General features: G+C 49.5%; 1 protein-coding gene across 1 annotated transcript in view; it reads right to left on the bottom strand.

Annotated features, from left to right (window-relative positions):
• The window catches only part of RUNX1T1 (RUNX1 partner transcriptional co-repressor 1), a 171725-nt gene extending 159640 nt beyond the window's left edge, over positions 1-12085 (bottom strand). The window contains 3 exon segments of the mRNA XM_055124995.1: positions 3933-4006; positions 4008-4071; positions 11906-12085. Of these exon segments, the coding sequence (XP_054980970.1) occupies positions 3933-4006; positions 4008-4071; positions 11906-11933 (166 nt within the window). The 5' untranslated portion in view covers positions 11934-12085.
• Positions 12086-13409: the final 1324 nt, after the last annotated feature.

The raw sequence follows: 13409 nt of genomic DNA, 5'->3' as shown, positions 1-13409 counted from the left end.
CAGCCAACTCAGAGCACGCCGCCCCCCCCCAGCTGGGGGCAAAGGCATAATTAACTTCAAAGGTGGATGCATAGAGCAAAGCTGCTAAGAATAGTAAGTCATGTGATCAGAGAATAGGGCGCTAAGGAACAAAGTTGGTGATGAATTTGGAGGAGATCCAGAAAACTTTCTAACCTGGGGCAAAGCTTGCCAGGGCCAGTCTAAGAAGGCAGTGACTTGAGCTCTCCGCAGGGAAGACGGTGAGAGTGGCTCCATGAATTCGCTAAATCAGTGAAGGTTATGACCAGGCTCCTAGGGAAGTCTCTAGCATTTGTCAATTCTGTCCCTCTCTCCCAAGACCAACAACTAGATGGCAGCGCATGAGGCCGGGGCACACTCAAAAGTGGCCTATCCCACTTGTATTTTAAACAGTCCATCCTCTCTCCTAAAACTCTCAGAAGTGGCAAAATGGCACCACAGAAAAACTTTATATTTGTGTCTTCCACATTATACAAGACCTATATTCCAAAGGTCCTGCTTACCCAAATACTGATTTGCCCTGCACCCCCTGGCTAATGGAAAGCCTTCTCAACATCTGGTTTATTCCTTCGGGAGTGACATCAGCCAAGTCATCACAATCACAGTCAATCAGGGGAGGGGCGTTCAAGAGGGCTACACTCATTGGTTTCATGAGTGGCCAAGTACAGGAACACAATACTACATGGCTACCCAGGCTTCTGGGAGACTATCAGCAACCCATGCCAAAATTTGGCTTCAAAATAAAATTGATGCTCAGTATACCCAATTCTGTTCTTGATACCTTTGTCAACTGGAGTTTCAGAAGGAACCATTCCTCCGCCAATCCTGAACACGTTCCCCTGTCCTAGTCTCTGTCCTCCTTCCCTTGAGTCCAGGGAGATTCTGGGGTTGTCTGGCAATTCAAGTGTGAAACCACAAGCTCCATCGCCTCTAATTGATCCTAAGCAGTGATCACGCCTCACCCCAGACAAATTACTACAGCCACAAGTCAAACCAACCGCAATTGAAGAGAGTCAACACTGAACCTTCTCCAAATTTCATCTGTCTTCCTTCTACCTTCATTTTCTGTGTCTATTTTAACACGGATAGCATGGCCTAGCATTTTCTAATTAGACGGATGGAGTATTATTTTTATTACGAGCATTTAAGATGCGCTCCAGTTTTCTTTCTAATTAATACTGGGTGATTTAAAAAGAAGCTGTCTCCTAGAAATGCCACTAGGAAAATGTCTCCAATTTTTTTCTATTGTAGTGGTTTCCCTGTCCATAAAACTTATTTGATTAGCAGTCCTATAGAAACGGAAGCTTTTGTATGCAGGCACTCAAGCATAATTTAATCATTTTATTTAAGCATGAAAAAAATTATTCTGAAAGCCCTGTTAGGTAAAATATCCCTGATTAGTTTAAACTTACATTTGCAGGTATATTAAAGGTGAAATAAATCACAGAAAGCTCAGTATGCAATGGAATAGTGTTAACTTTGTTATAATAGTCCGCAGTAAGTTGAAAATTGTACCAGAGAATGTAAGAAATAACTATCTTACTTTAAATAACCATATTAAAAGAGGTTATTTTAAATTAAATTTTGTTTCATATGAACCCTTTTTCTATTACCAAGATTTTCACCTATGGAAACCTCTTTCAAAAAAGATGAAGTCCTAATTGCATAATACCATTTATCTGCTGAGGGGAAAAAAATGCCAACAAATGAAAATTCACATTAGGCAAGAGATTGTCAGAATAGAAAATTGTCTTTTTTATTTTTTGGGTTTTTTTTTGTTTTGTTTTTAAATAACCCACTCACATTAACAAAAGACTGCAGTAGCTTCCAAATTATAGGTTGTTATTTTTAGTGGAAGTAGTTCAATATTCATATTGGAGCAGATGTAGCAGTTTAACAAAACAGCTCTTCAAATCCTGCACAAATTGAAAACAGGAAAACTGATTGCATTTTCTCTTATCACTTTCCTTTTCTGAATTGACACTTTTGGCCTTCTGAAAATTTACACATGGCTTTCATCTCAACAGCACCTGCTGATCAAATAGAAACCTAACATTTTCATGAAAATGGTATAAAGGACTAGTTTTGTTCTCCAGGCTGCTTATTTGACAGCAACCACTGCTGTGTATAAGGCATATTCATAATAGTTTTATATTTTCATTAAACTTTTTAAAAAATATGTAAAGTCCCTTCTGCTTTATTCCATTATTCACTTCTGGGGGTCTGATGCTCAAGTTTCCTTGACTGGGGGTATCTGCCTACTACTTGATTTTATTCTGTAAAGACTCTACAAACCGTGCAAAAGGATCGATGGAGAAGATAATGAGCACTTAGTATCTTCTAGGCATCTGCTGAGAATATACATTCATTTCTCTCTCACTGACTCTGCGTGCACGGAGGCACTGGTACAGCGGTGCCATTCTCACCATGCTGCACCACCCACAGAAAACCAAGCCAAAGGGTCAAAGCCGGCCCTGGATGTGAGGACACGCTCCTCTCACAGATCCTCCCAGCACAGGTGCGCGGCTGCATGCACTCCCCAGACCAGAGAGAGGAGCAGATGACGCCCAGACGGAAGCCGTCCACGTCTCAGTGAGGTGAGCAACCACTCACTATTGGTAACTCCAGGGAAGGTCGGAGTGAATCTGGAAAATGGGTATTTTTTTCCCTGGGAACAAGGCTGGATGGGGATGGGGTGGGGGTGGGGAAGCGCTCAGGTGCGTCTCAGATTTTTAAAACCCAAGTGTTCTGTGTGTGTGATTCTCTAGAGCTCCCAATTCTGGGACACTGCAAGTGTTTCTCAGGAGGACTGCCAGGGCCCTGGCCCGGAGGGCACTGCCTCTCGTGGGGACTGCAGCCTGTCCGTCCCCATTCTGCCTGGCTGGTAAGGGGCGCTGCAGGCAGAAAGGACGCACAGGCACGCCTGCCTGTGCCACCCCGGCCAGTTGGCCTGTGAATGTCAGTGTTTCCTCACGCTCACTGAGGCAACAGCAAACCTGAAATGTCAATATGTGCAGTCAATGGAAGTGAAATAATGGGACCCTATTGTCTTACCCCATCGATCTGCCAGATCTGCCGCTGTCAGCCAGGAAACAGGCACCCCTCCCCACCCCACCCTGGCTTTAAACAAATTTTAATTAGGCTTTTAGTTACTGGATCATATATTTACCTAGGAAAACACCCCTTGTGATCATGTGTAGCAGGCAAAACAATCATTTTCCCCCTACTTCTATCCATTTTACGAACCTTCCAAAATAAAGCACTATATATATATATACATATATATGTATTTTAATACAGGAATTCAAACACTCAGGAATCAATAAAACATGCTCCTCTTTTCAAAAGCCAACAACACGGTTGAAATCCAAAGTACAGGACCACCTAAGAGACCTGAGTCTCGCCCTCTCCCAATCTCGGTAAAAAGCACCCCATGAAAGCCTCCGGTGCCACAGGAAAGTAGAGCTCCTTCGCCTTGGCTCGCCCAGCCCAGGGCCCCCGCGGCATCCTTTCCCCAGACAAGTCCCGCAGAACCAAACCACAGATGACCAAGTCCCAAAGCCTTTCTGCTTGGTCTGCCCGTGACCAACGGGCCAGGGGCAGGAAGCAAGTGCCGGAAGGGGGAGAACCAGTGGGCAGGGGTGAAGAGGTAAGAGGACTTCAGTCCTTCCCATGGCCCCTGACTTCCTGGCCCTTCCTCCAAGCCAGGAAGGAGACCGTCTCACCTTTACAATCAAAACCAAGAACCAACTAATCAAGTTGTTAAGCCGCTTTCTCTTGCCCCTCTACATCTAAAGGCTTCGGCGTCCAGTCAATAAATAATCCATTGTTCCCCTTTATCGAGTCCCTTTAAACCTATTCAAGACGGGCAGAAACTCAACCCAATTAAAGATAAGGCCCTCCGGTAATCTCACCTCGGTGAGTCCCGTCCGGGTGGCAGAGGTGATGCGAGATAGCGGCCAGGCCGCTGATGCCTCCAGCTCGGCCGCACAACAAAAGGCAGATTTCTCTTTCTCCCTCTGCTAATCTTTAAATGTAAATTGTCTCCGACAGCTAAGAGGAGCGACAGATAACATGTTACATCTTCACTTCTCCGGCTCTTATCGACTTCTGAATCGTTTGGAAAGGGAGAGAGGGAGCGAGGAAAGCAGTCCCCCGCCCCCCCACCCCCACCCCTCCTGCCCACCCCCTCCCTCCGGCCGCCTCCCCGCCTCCCTCCCTCCCGTTCACGGAGATTACCTTCTGGCAAAGGCGCGCGGGAGACGCGGCCGCAGCCCAGGCGGCACCCAGACCGCGGCTTTGTATTCATTAAACACACATCGGAGCTTATCAGAAGTAAAAGGCTTGTCAGGATGGCACATTGTGTGTGAGTGAGTGTGGGAGCGCAGGAGGGAGAGGAGAGGAGCCAGCGTGCATCAGGGTGATTACAATATCAGCGGGCCCAGATGGAGGCAGGAAAATAAACAGAGGGTGCGTGTGAGACAGAGCGGGAGAGGGAGGAAAAGTGGGAGAGAGAGAGGAGAGGGAGGGAGAGAGAGAGAGAGGAAGAAAGAGAGAAGAGAGACAGGAGAGAGGGAGGGAGAGAGGGGGAGAGGAGAGGAGGGAGAGACAGGGAGGGAGGGGGAGAGAGAGAGGAAAAGAGGAGAGAGAGAGAGGAGAAAGAAAGGAGAAAGAGGGAGAGAGAGACACAGAGAGGGAGAGAGAGAGGGGGAGAGAGAGAAGATGGGGAGAAAAAAGAGAGAGGGAGAGACAGAGGGAGAGAGGGAGAGAGGTAGAGACACAGAGAGAGGGGAGAGAGAGGAGAGGGAGAGAGAGAGAAGGAGAGAGGAGAGAGTTGAGAGGAAAGAGAGGGAGAGAGAGAGGAGAGAGGGGGGAGAGAGAGGCTGGAAGGGGGAAATGAAAAGCCCCCCCCCGGGGGGGGAGCAGGCTCGGGTCCAAGAACAAGGCAGGAAAGCAGGGGAAGAGGAGCCCCCGCTGCTGGCTGGGCGAGCAAACCCGGGCTGGGGGTCCCTACAAGTCCCCAGATGTGCCCTGCATCCCAGGGCGCAGAAGGGAGCCCGGAGGCAGCAAGTGGCATCGCCGGCCCGGGGCCAGCCTGGAACCTTCAGACCCGGCCAAGGTCAGCGGGGCGGCCGGAGCCCTTCCGGCCAGGCCAGCAGCCCCGGGGCCTCTCGCGCCCACGCGATTTGCAACACAAACCCCGCCAGACCCACCTCGGAGGGGGGCGTGGCTTGCCCCGGGTTTTGCAGACCCCCTCTCCCCTGGGGCGCCCCGGGCGCCCCCCCCCCCCCCACCGTCCCCCACCTGCACACGGAGAGGATGCCAGCACACGCCCAGCGGCCCTCGGCCACTTGTGATTGGTAGCTACAGGTGACTCCGACACCTGCTCCACCTCCAGAAACGGGCTGGGGGGAGGGGGGCTCCGCACAGAGTCGATTTGGGAGGTGGGAGTTTGCCAGGGAGGCCATCAATCTCAGCCCGAGCTGCCTCCCGGCTCCTCCGAGAACACGCAGGGGCCAACGCTCGGCCAGCCACCACGCCCCCCCCCCCCGGCGACCCCCGCCCGCATCAGGACCGGGGGGCAGATACACCTGAGTGGTCCCCCGGGGGAGCCCTGCCACTTTGAAATGCACCCATCAGGCAATCTGAGCATGCGATCAGATCCTTAATGGAGTGCAGATAACGCAGCAAAGGAGGTAATTTTATGGGGGGCGGGGGCTGGGTTGCAGGGACCGCCAGCACCCGCCTGGTTAAGAAGCTCCCCCCGCCACAGGCAGACGAGCTGCAAGGGAACTGACCAACCTGTTCCCAGACCCAGCCTGGGGGGAACTTCAGGCTTAAGCAGGGGGCGGGGGGCTCAATGTAAAGGGAGGGGGAGCAGTAAATCGACTGAGAAGTGGAGGGGGGGGGGGAAGGCAGATCACCTCTTAGAGGAAAAAGGTTCTTTCCAAGCCCGTTAGAAAATAGGAAGAGGCATTGTTTAATCAAGCACTCTCCTCCAAATTACTACTTAGCCAGAAAAGTTGTGTGTGTGTGTGTATGTGTGTGTGTGTGTGTGTGTGTGTGTTCCTATACTGGATCCTATCCACTCACAACCCACCCACCCCCTCCCTCAAGCCTCCAACCCATGGCAAAACAAAAAAAAATGAAGGAAATTTGAAAAGGATAAACAAAGTGAGGGAATAAGGCTGGCAGGGATTCGGGAAGGACATGTGTGAAAAATCTTGTCCTGCAATGAATGTCAGATAAAAAGGCGTCTGCCACAATCCTCCAATAATCCAATAATGTGGAAAACCTCTTGGTATCACTGAGACCAGAACGAGGTAATATTTCTCTGGAAATCTTCAAACAGTGACCACGTTCAATAGCCAGAGAAGGGTGGGGGTAGGAAGTAAACCATTTTTGCAGGGTACATTACAAAAGTGAGTGAGTTCTAAATGGGCGAAAATCTGTCACTCTTACATGTTTTAAATTTAATAACAGATTTCTGGGGTATCATTTTAGCTCTCATAAAAGGTCACCTTTCACCTTTTCTCCAGCTGCTGGAGAAAACTGCATTCAGAGTAACCTGACACAACCTACACATACCTTCCCCCTCATTGTACTTTAGTCACATCAATCTGGACACGAGCTACATGCAAGGCCACTCAGGAAGGAAAAAGACACAACTGAAAAAAAAATACCCACTGATATTTCCAGTACATGTTCTTATAAGAAATGTTATTCAAAAGCACAAATAACAATACACTACTATACTATACTGCAAAGCCAGGAAAGGCTTCATTTCCCTTTAAAAAAGCATCCAAGGACTAAAGGCATGAAAAAAAATTGTGCAGAATCTAATCTCCCAATGTTCCCATTTTGTAAAGGCACAGAATTTCTATTACTACCTTGTTTGTTCATTGACTTTTGGCTCACAGTTATAGAAAAGATCAACCAATTCTCAAATGGGAAGAATCCATGAATCTCTTCCAAAGCAAACACTTAACTGCAAAGCTTTCTATTAAAAAAAGAAGGTAATATAATAATCAAGAAGTATAATCAAAGAATAAGTGTACAAACAGAAAGTGGTTTCTATAATCACAGCTGTCTTATAGTCCACACTGGAGGCTAGAAATCTTAATTTTAACTAGTTCTTTGCTTAATTATAGCTTACCTTCCTATAAAAGCAAAAGTCCATCTGCCCCAGGCAGATAAGTTTTGAAGCATTAATTCAGATAAAAATCTAGCATTTTCTTTCTTTCTTTGAGTATGTGAATTCTAGTGTGCTATAATGTGAGAATTCCAACATATGACCATTATGGCATAATATCTCATTGCTCAGCTTGTCATTATTTCATTTGTAATTCTTATGTTAATTATGTTCATAATTACTATAAACAGATGTGGTAGGCATCCATGTGACCTTTTATTGCAGAATGCATTCCTCACTCATTTTTGCTTTAATTTCTCACGTATGTAAAACTGAAGTGCAGAAAAGAAGAAAAGGCATTTGAATTTTCTAATATTTTACATACATAAGTTAAAACAAAGCATATACTTCATCTGCATTTCAAAATATTAGAATATTTTTCCTATGTAAGCAGCTTGGCAGCACATTTTTCAGAGAGCACACTGAAGCCACTGCAGCTCCGACACTGTAGCTATGAGTGCCAGACAAAGGCCAGCATGCGTGGCTAAGTTGTTCGTCTTTTTTTTTTTTAATATCAAAGGTTAATGCAGCAGAATTGTGCTTCAAAACCAAGTGCCTAGCAGCTACACAGCGACTTATTCACTCATAACTCAACCATCACCCTCTTTACATAAAACACATTTACAATAAAATCAGTATGGATTTCATTAGCTGAAAACCTCCTCGAATTTCATTTCTTTGGCCCTAATCTATAATTAGCGTGGGCAGACAGGTGCAAGCCCTTCTCTTGTACAGATGGCTACTGGAAATGGTGCAAAGTAGCTCCTTCTGTTTAAACAACACCGAGATAACCTGCTCTGTCTTATCACTCACAATTACCTCCATTAAACTGAACTAATGTTTGCTTTAATAAAATGTTCACTGTTCTTTAAACATTATTTAGGAACTCTTATATTAATGGCTGTAAAAAAAAAAAAAAAAAAACCCTGTAGCTGGAAGGTGTCTCTTTAGACAATAATAAATAACTCATTCTGGATAAAATATTCCACTGGTGGATAATACTCCGAGGTTCACAAAGGTGTTTTGGTTGGCATGTTTATTTTGTAGAAATAGGGTCAAATATGATATTCTTAAAAAGGATTGAAGTGACAAACATAATTTAACAAGTAAAATGGGGGAAGGAACATCTTTCTTCCTAGAGTAGAGGCAGCTTTTAATTTGTTTTCCTAGAAATAGGAATACTAGAACTTCCTAGTTCTCATCGAGGTATCTAGTTCTTAAAATTACAAATTGTTTAAGGTATTGATATTAAGCTCATTTTTATATTTCATTTACTTCTGAGAGATGATTCTAAAAGTTGTATCGGTACATCATTGTAAAAGCACATTTAGAAAATGAACTATAAATTAAAGTGTGCTCTAGAAAGAAGGATAAAAATAATAACACTGTTCCCCAATAAATAACTTCTCTAAAGTCAGAGCTCCTTTCTCTCTGCTCCTGCCATTCTGCTATCAATAGTACATGAATCACTGTATGATGGATAAGGTGCCCACAAAACAAAGCACTTTTAAATGCCCAAACAGCAACAAATAAATAGCTTTTCTCACTGAACTTACATAACTTACAGTAATAGGCTCCAGTAAAATGCAACTGACTCATTTTTTTTTTCAGATGCAAATCCTGCAGGTGCCAAGTCTTCAGACTGCTTTGCTATGAAGGGTTATGTTGCCTGCATAAAACCTCAATGAAGAAGGCTTTGCATCAAGTGCCTGTCAGCTGATGTTCATATCAAAGAAGTGAGAAACAGGATTTGACAGTGAAGAATGTCCTCAACTGACAACCACTGACCAGCATTCCTATTGGAGGCATTTCTTTCTCATGATCCCTTTTCAATGTTTTTCTTAACTGCATTTTTTTCTTACTAAGCTTCTATTTGACAATGAAATTAATGACAAATGCATCTTACATTTGTGTACCTCCTTGCAATTTATGAAGTCATTATCTCTATAGATTTAAAATAGCACTCTCGATGAGAGAGTTTAGCATCAGATTCTAGCACCAAGAGCAACGTTTTCTTCTCAGAAAAGGAAAATTGTAAATATATTTAAAAGGCGTAATCTGCAACTGCCACAATACTGCCTCACTCTTTCTAGCGACTTGCAATTTAGTCCTGCACTTTATACACTGCTGCTGCAAGTAGAATTTTTCATATTACAAAGGTGTAGTAAGGATCACTTTAAAATCTTATTAGCAAGTATTAGGAGGGTCATAGAGACTAGTTCCACAAGGGAAAATATCATTTCAAAGAGTTCTGGCCAGCCATGAGTTATCCAAACATTAAAGAAAAATTAGTCTGTTTTCTCCACTGCTTTTTTTAGATATGAACAGGATGGACATTGAAGAAACTACATACTCAAATTCTCCCACTCAGTATTTAGCTTTTCAAATAAAGCAACTGCTGTCTTAATGGTTTACAATAAAATTATTAATGTTTAAATAGAGACTTTAAATATAAAGTTTTTTGGTTAGCATAAGTCGTGGTGATTTTTATGCATCCAGAATCAGCCTGGTTCTGGGCTACTTTGTTGGATCTGTGTCTTTTGAAAGAATAAACCAAAAGAAATCCCGAATGCTAAATACAATACAGTTCAAGGGAAGAAATGACAGATCTCAACTTCCTCAACATCCACCCTCACAGTAAAGGGGGTCTTAGTCAAACCATGAGGTTCACTGGATTTAACCGGGGGAGAGATGGTTCCACCCCCCCACCTTTAAAAAAAATAGCCATCAGCAAAAATGAAAAAAAAGAATCTGAGAAAAGCCCTCGCTCTGCTGTCTGTAATGTTAAAACTCAACTAGAGTCACCAGGAATAAGCAAGGCAAGAAATTCCAAGAAATATGGACTTGCTCCTGCGTGCCCACGACACTGCTGACATAAAAACATCCAGGTTGGGGCTTTGATGGTGGGAAAGAAACAATGGTGTTTGTTGACCTTTCCTGAGGAATTGTGAGACAGGAGAGACTGAGCACCACTCAGCACTCACATGGTCAAAGCAAAAGCGCCGCAATAAACTCAAAGGGGGCCCCCAACACTAACAAACCGTTTATCACCGAGCCGCGAGTCCATTTGTATTCTGGGGAGTGTGGACTCACTGGGCACAGACCCAGTTCCACTCCTGTTCTAGGCAGAGGGAGGGGGCTGATAATAAAAGCCACCGCGTGCTCTCGACACGGTACAGATGTTCCAAAGGACACCAGGAAGGGAAACCCCTGGAAACCCGATGTCAGTGCACACAGAAGGTAGAAAGAAAACGCTTTGGTCAGCAGTCCGACCTTTATCAGGGGAGAAATCAATTTGCAGCAGCTGCGGACAGCCGCGCCGAGCCAGGCCCCGGGCAGATTCGCGGAGGGAAGCGAAGTTCCAAACGCAGGAGGGCTCCGAGCTGCAGCCGCGAGCGCGGAAGTTGCCGTGGGGTGGCCCTGGGCGGCCCTGCTGGCCTGCACGACCTTCTCCCGGGGACCTACCGGCTCCTCCTCAAAGCGACACGCGGACGGCGGGCCCAGGACTCAGGGGCAGCGGGGCTGGCGGCGCGGGGCAGCGGCGGCGCCGGGCGTCCGAGGCCCGCGCCCCAGCTGGCTCCATCCTTGCAAGGGAGCCGCGAGCCCACGAGTGGCCCGGTGGCCCGGCCCGACCCTCCCAGTCCCCAGCCGCGGCGGGAGGGGGGCGGGCGCAGGGCGCGGCGGGGCTATTTTTAGTAAGCCTTGGTTCCCATCCCACTTCCCGGAATCTCAGCGCTCAAACTTTTCCAAGGCTGCACCGCCCGGACCGAAAAAAAAAAAAAAAGGAAAGAAAGAAAGAAAGAAAAAAAGTAAAAAGTGCCGCGGTGCCCACCGCCCCGTTTTCTGGTCCAGGCGTCTCGGCGCGCGCACGATCCTCCCAGGGACGGAGCTGTGGGTGCTCCCAGCCCGCTCCCGGCACGGGCGCACGCGGAGCCGCGTTTCTCCACCCGTTTCCCGGGGTCGGGGAAAACGAAAGGGCTCGCGGCGGGGACGCGCGGCTCGGGCTGGTCGCGGGCGGAGGTTGTGTCCCCCCAACCCCCAGCCGCCGAGCTCCAGTCCCGGGAGGAGCGGGCCGGGACCCCAGCCCGACGGAGATCCCGGGCGGGGGTGGGGGGCAGGAGCGGGCGCGCCCCGTGGCTGCCTTCCCACACGCCCCCCGAGCCCCGTGTCCGCAGGGAAAGTTGGCAGAGGGGCGCAGAGCGCCAGGATGCCGCTCCTCCAGGACCCCCGCCCGGGGGCTGGGGGGGTCTCCCTAAGTTCAGCTCCCGCCTCTCCTGCTCCTGCAACTCCTTCCCAGCCACGATCCCCGAGCCCCCCTCTCCGGCTCCCCAGCCCCACGGCGCGGGCGTCGGGCCACCTGCCAAGCGCAGCGTGGGCACCTTGACCGCTAGCGGCGGGGAGGCTGGTGGCGAGCGGGGGACGCGCGCCTCGCTCCTCGCCTCGGCATCCTAGCCGAGCGGAAAAGAAATAAGGCGGAAAAGAAATCCGTGCGGGGGCCGTCCGGGGAAACGATCTGCATCCCCGGCTGAGCCCCTGAAGTTCAGTGTCACCGCGGGCCGGGGCGGCCGGCGAGGTGCCCCGGCTGGCTCGGAGCGCGACCACTCCGGCCCCCGGAGCGTGTCCGCAGGACGCGATGCTGCGGGGACGGCGACGGCGGGTCCCTGCCCGCGGCCCGGCCCTCCCGCGGATACTCACACTGCGCAGGGCTGGAGAGTCCCACCATCCGCCACGGGCTCCGCGCGGCCGCTGCAACTCGCCGTGGTGGTCGCGGGCAGCCCGCGGGGCCGGGGGGCGAGGGCGCGGCGCCGCTTCCCTCCCGCGGCCGCTCGCCCACGCGCGCCCGGCGCCTCCTGCACCCCGCGAGCCGCGCTGCAAAAAAAAAAAAAAAAAAGGTGGGGGGGAATAAAAAAAAATCAGAGAGACACACAGAGAGAGAGAGAGAGAGCGAGGGGGAAATTAAAAAAAAAAAAAAAAAAGCAGCCCGGGGTCGGGGACGCCAGCCAAAACGCTGCCTCCACGCACGCAGAACGCGGAGCCGCGCGAGCCCCGGCTCCCCGCCTCCCGCCCGCCCTCCCCGCGCGCCTGTGTTGTCGCGGCGGTGGCAGACAAATGTGATGTGGGGCGCGGGGAATTGCCACTGTCACAGGCGGCGTCTGCGTCTGCCGCGCCCGCCCTCGCTCACTGTCGAGGAAGGCGACGCATTTATCTGCAGGGCGGCCGGGCGTGCGCCGGGGAGCAGGAGCGCCGCGCGCCCACCGCGCCCGCGCCCGCCACCAGGTGCAGGGGGGAGGCGCGGGGGGCGGGCGGCGCGGGCTGGGGGGCGCATCTGCGCCGCGCCGGGGCCGCGGAGGTCAAGTATATGTTAACAATGGGCAGGCCCGGCCCTCCGGGGGCGCGCGGGCCGCCTCCCCCACCGGCCCGGCCGCGCGGGTGCCCCGCGGTCACCCCAGCCCACCACTTTCCCCGGCCATCTGGAGCGGCCCGGCCGCCCGGCCTGCGACTCATCACCCGCCGCAGAGACAGCTCTGCTGCAGCCCAGCCACTCTCCCTTCCCTCTAATCCCCTTCTGTTAGCTGATTTCCAGCCCGACTATTTGCTTTCGCATTAGATAATAGCCTTAGAGAAAACAATTATCATTTTCTTTTTTTTTCCCACCCCCCCACGCTTTGGTTTTTCCACTTCTGCCATAATATACCATGAAGAGGGGGCCTCCAGCTCACGCGTTTGCTGTTGTTGTTGCTGTTGTTGTTGGGTTGGGTTGGGTTTTGTGACATCGACGCCCCCCTTGCCCAGATACTAATATCGATACTTTGGAGGGGGCGTGGGGCTGGGGGGAGGGAGTCCCCGAGGAAAAGATAGGGTGGAAGAATTCCAGATATGTTCAGAATAAATAAATAATCTCCTCGTGAGTGGGGACTGACCATTCGCGGGTATGGAATTTCCAAAAAGGGCTTGAATAGTCATGGAAATGTTAATATGTAGGTCAAATAGGATCAGATAATGGCTGGCAGTGATAAGTAAAATTAAATCTTAGCAAATTATTATGGAATGGTGCCAGGACTGCGAGTGTTATTGTCTTTAGTGCAACAATTTGAGATCCTACTCTCAACCATGTCTTGCCCCAACTGGCCTAAATCGATACAAAATGTCCTACGCGTGTGTTTCTAAACCTCCTCTTTACAAAGGAAAAAGTGCTCTC

The sequence above is a fragment of the Sorex araneus genome, chromosome 2 (genome assembly GCF_027595985.1).
Source record: "Sorex araneus isolate mSorAra2 chromosome 2, mSorAra2.pri, whole genome shotgun sequence".
In the NCBI taxonomy this organism is placed as follows: domain Eukaryota; kingdom Metazoa; phylum Chordata; class Mammalia; order Eulipotyphla; family Soricidae; genus Sorex; species Sorex araneus.
The sequence above is the reverse complement of the archived record's forward strand: the minus strand, read 5'-3'. Positions and strand labels throughout refer to the sequence as shown.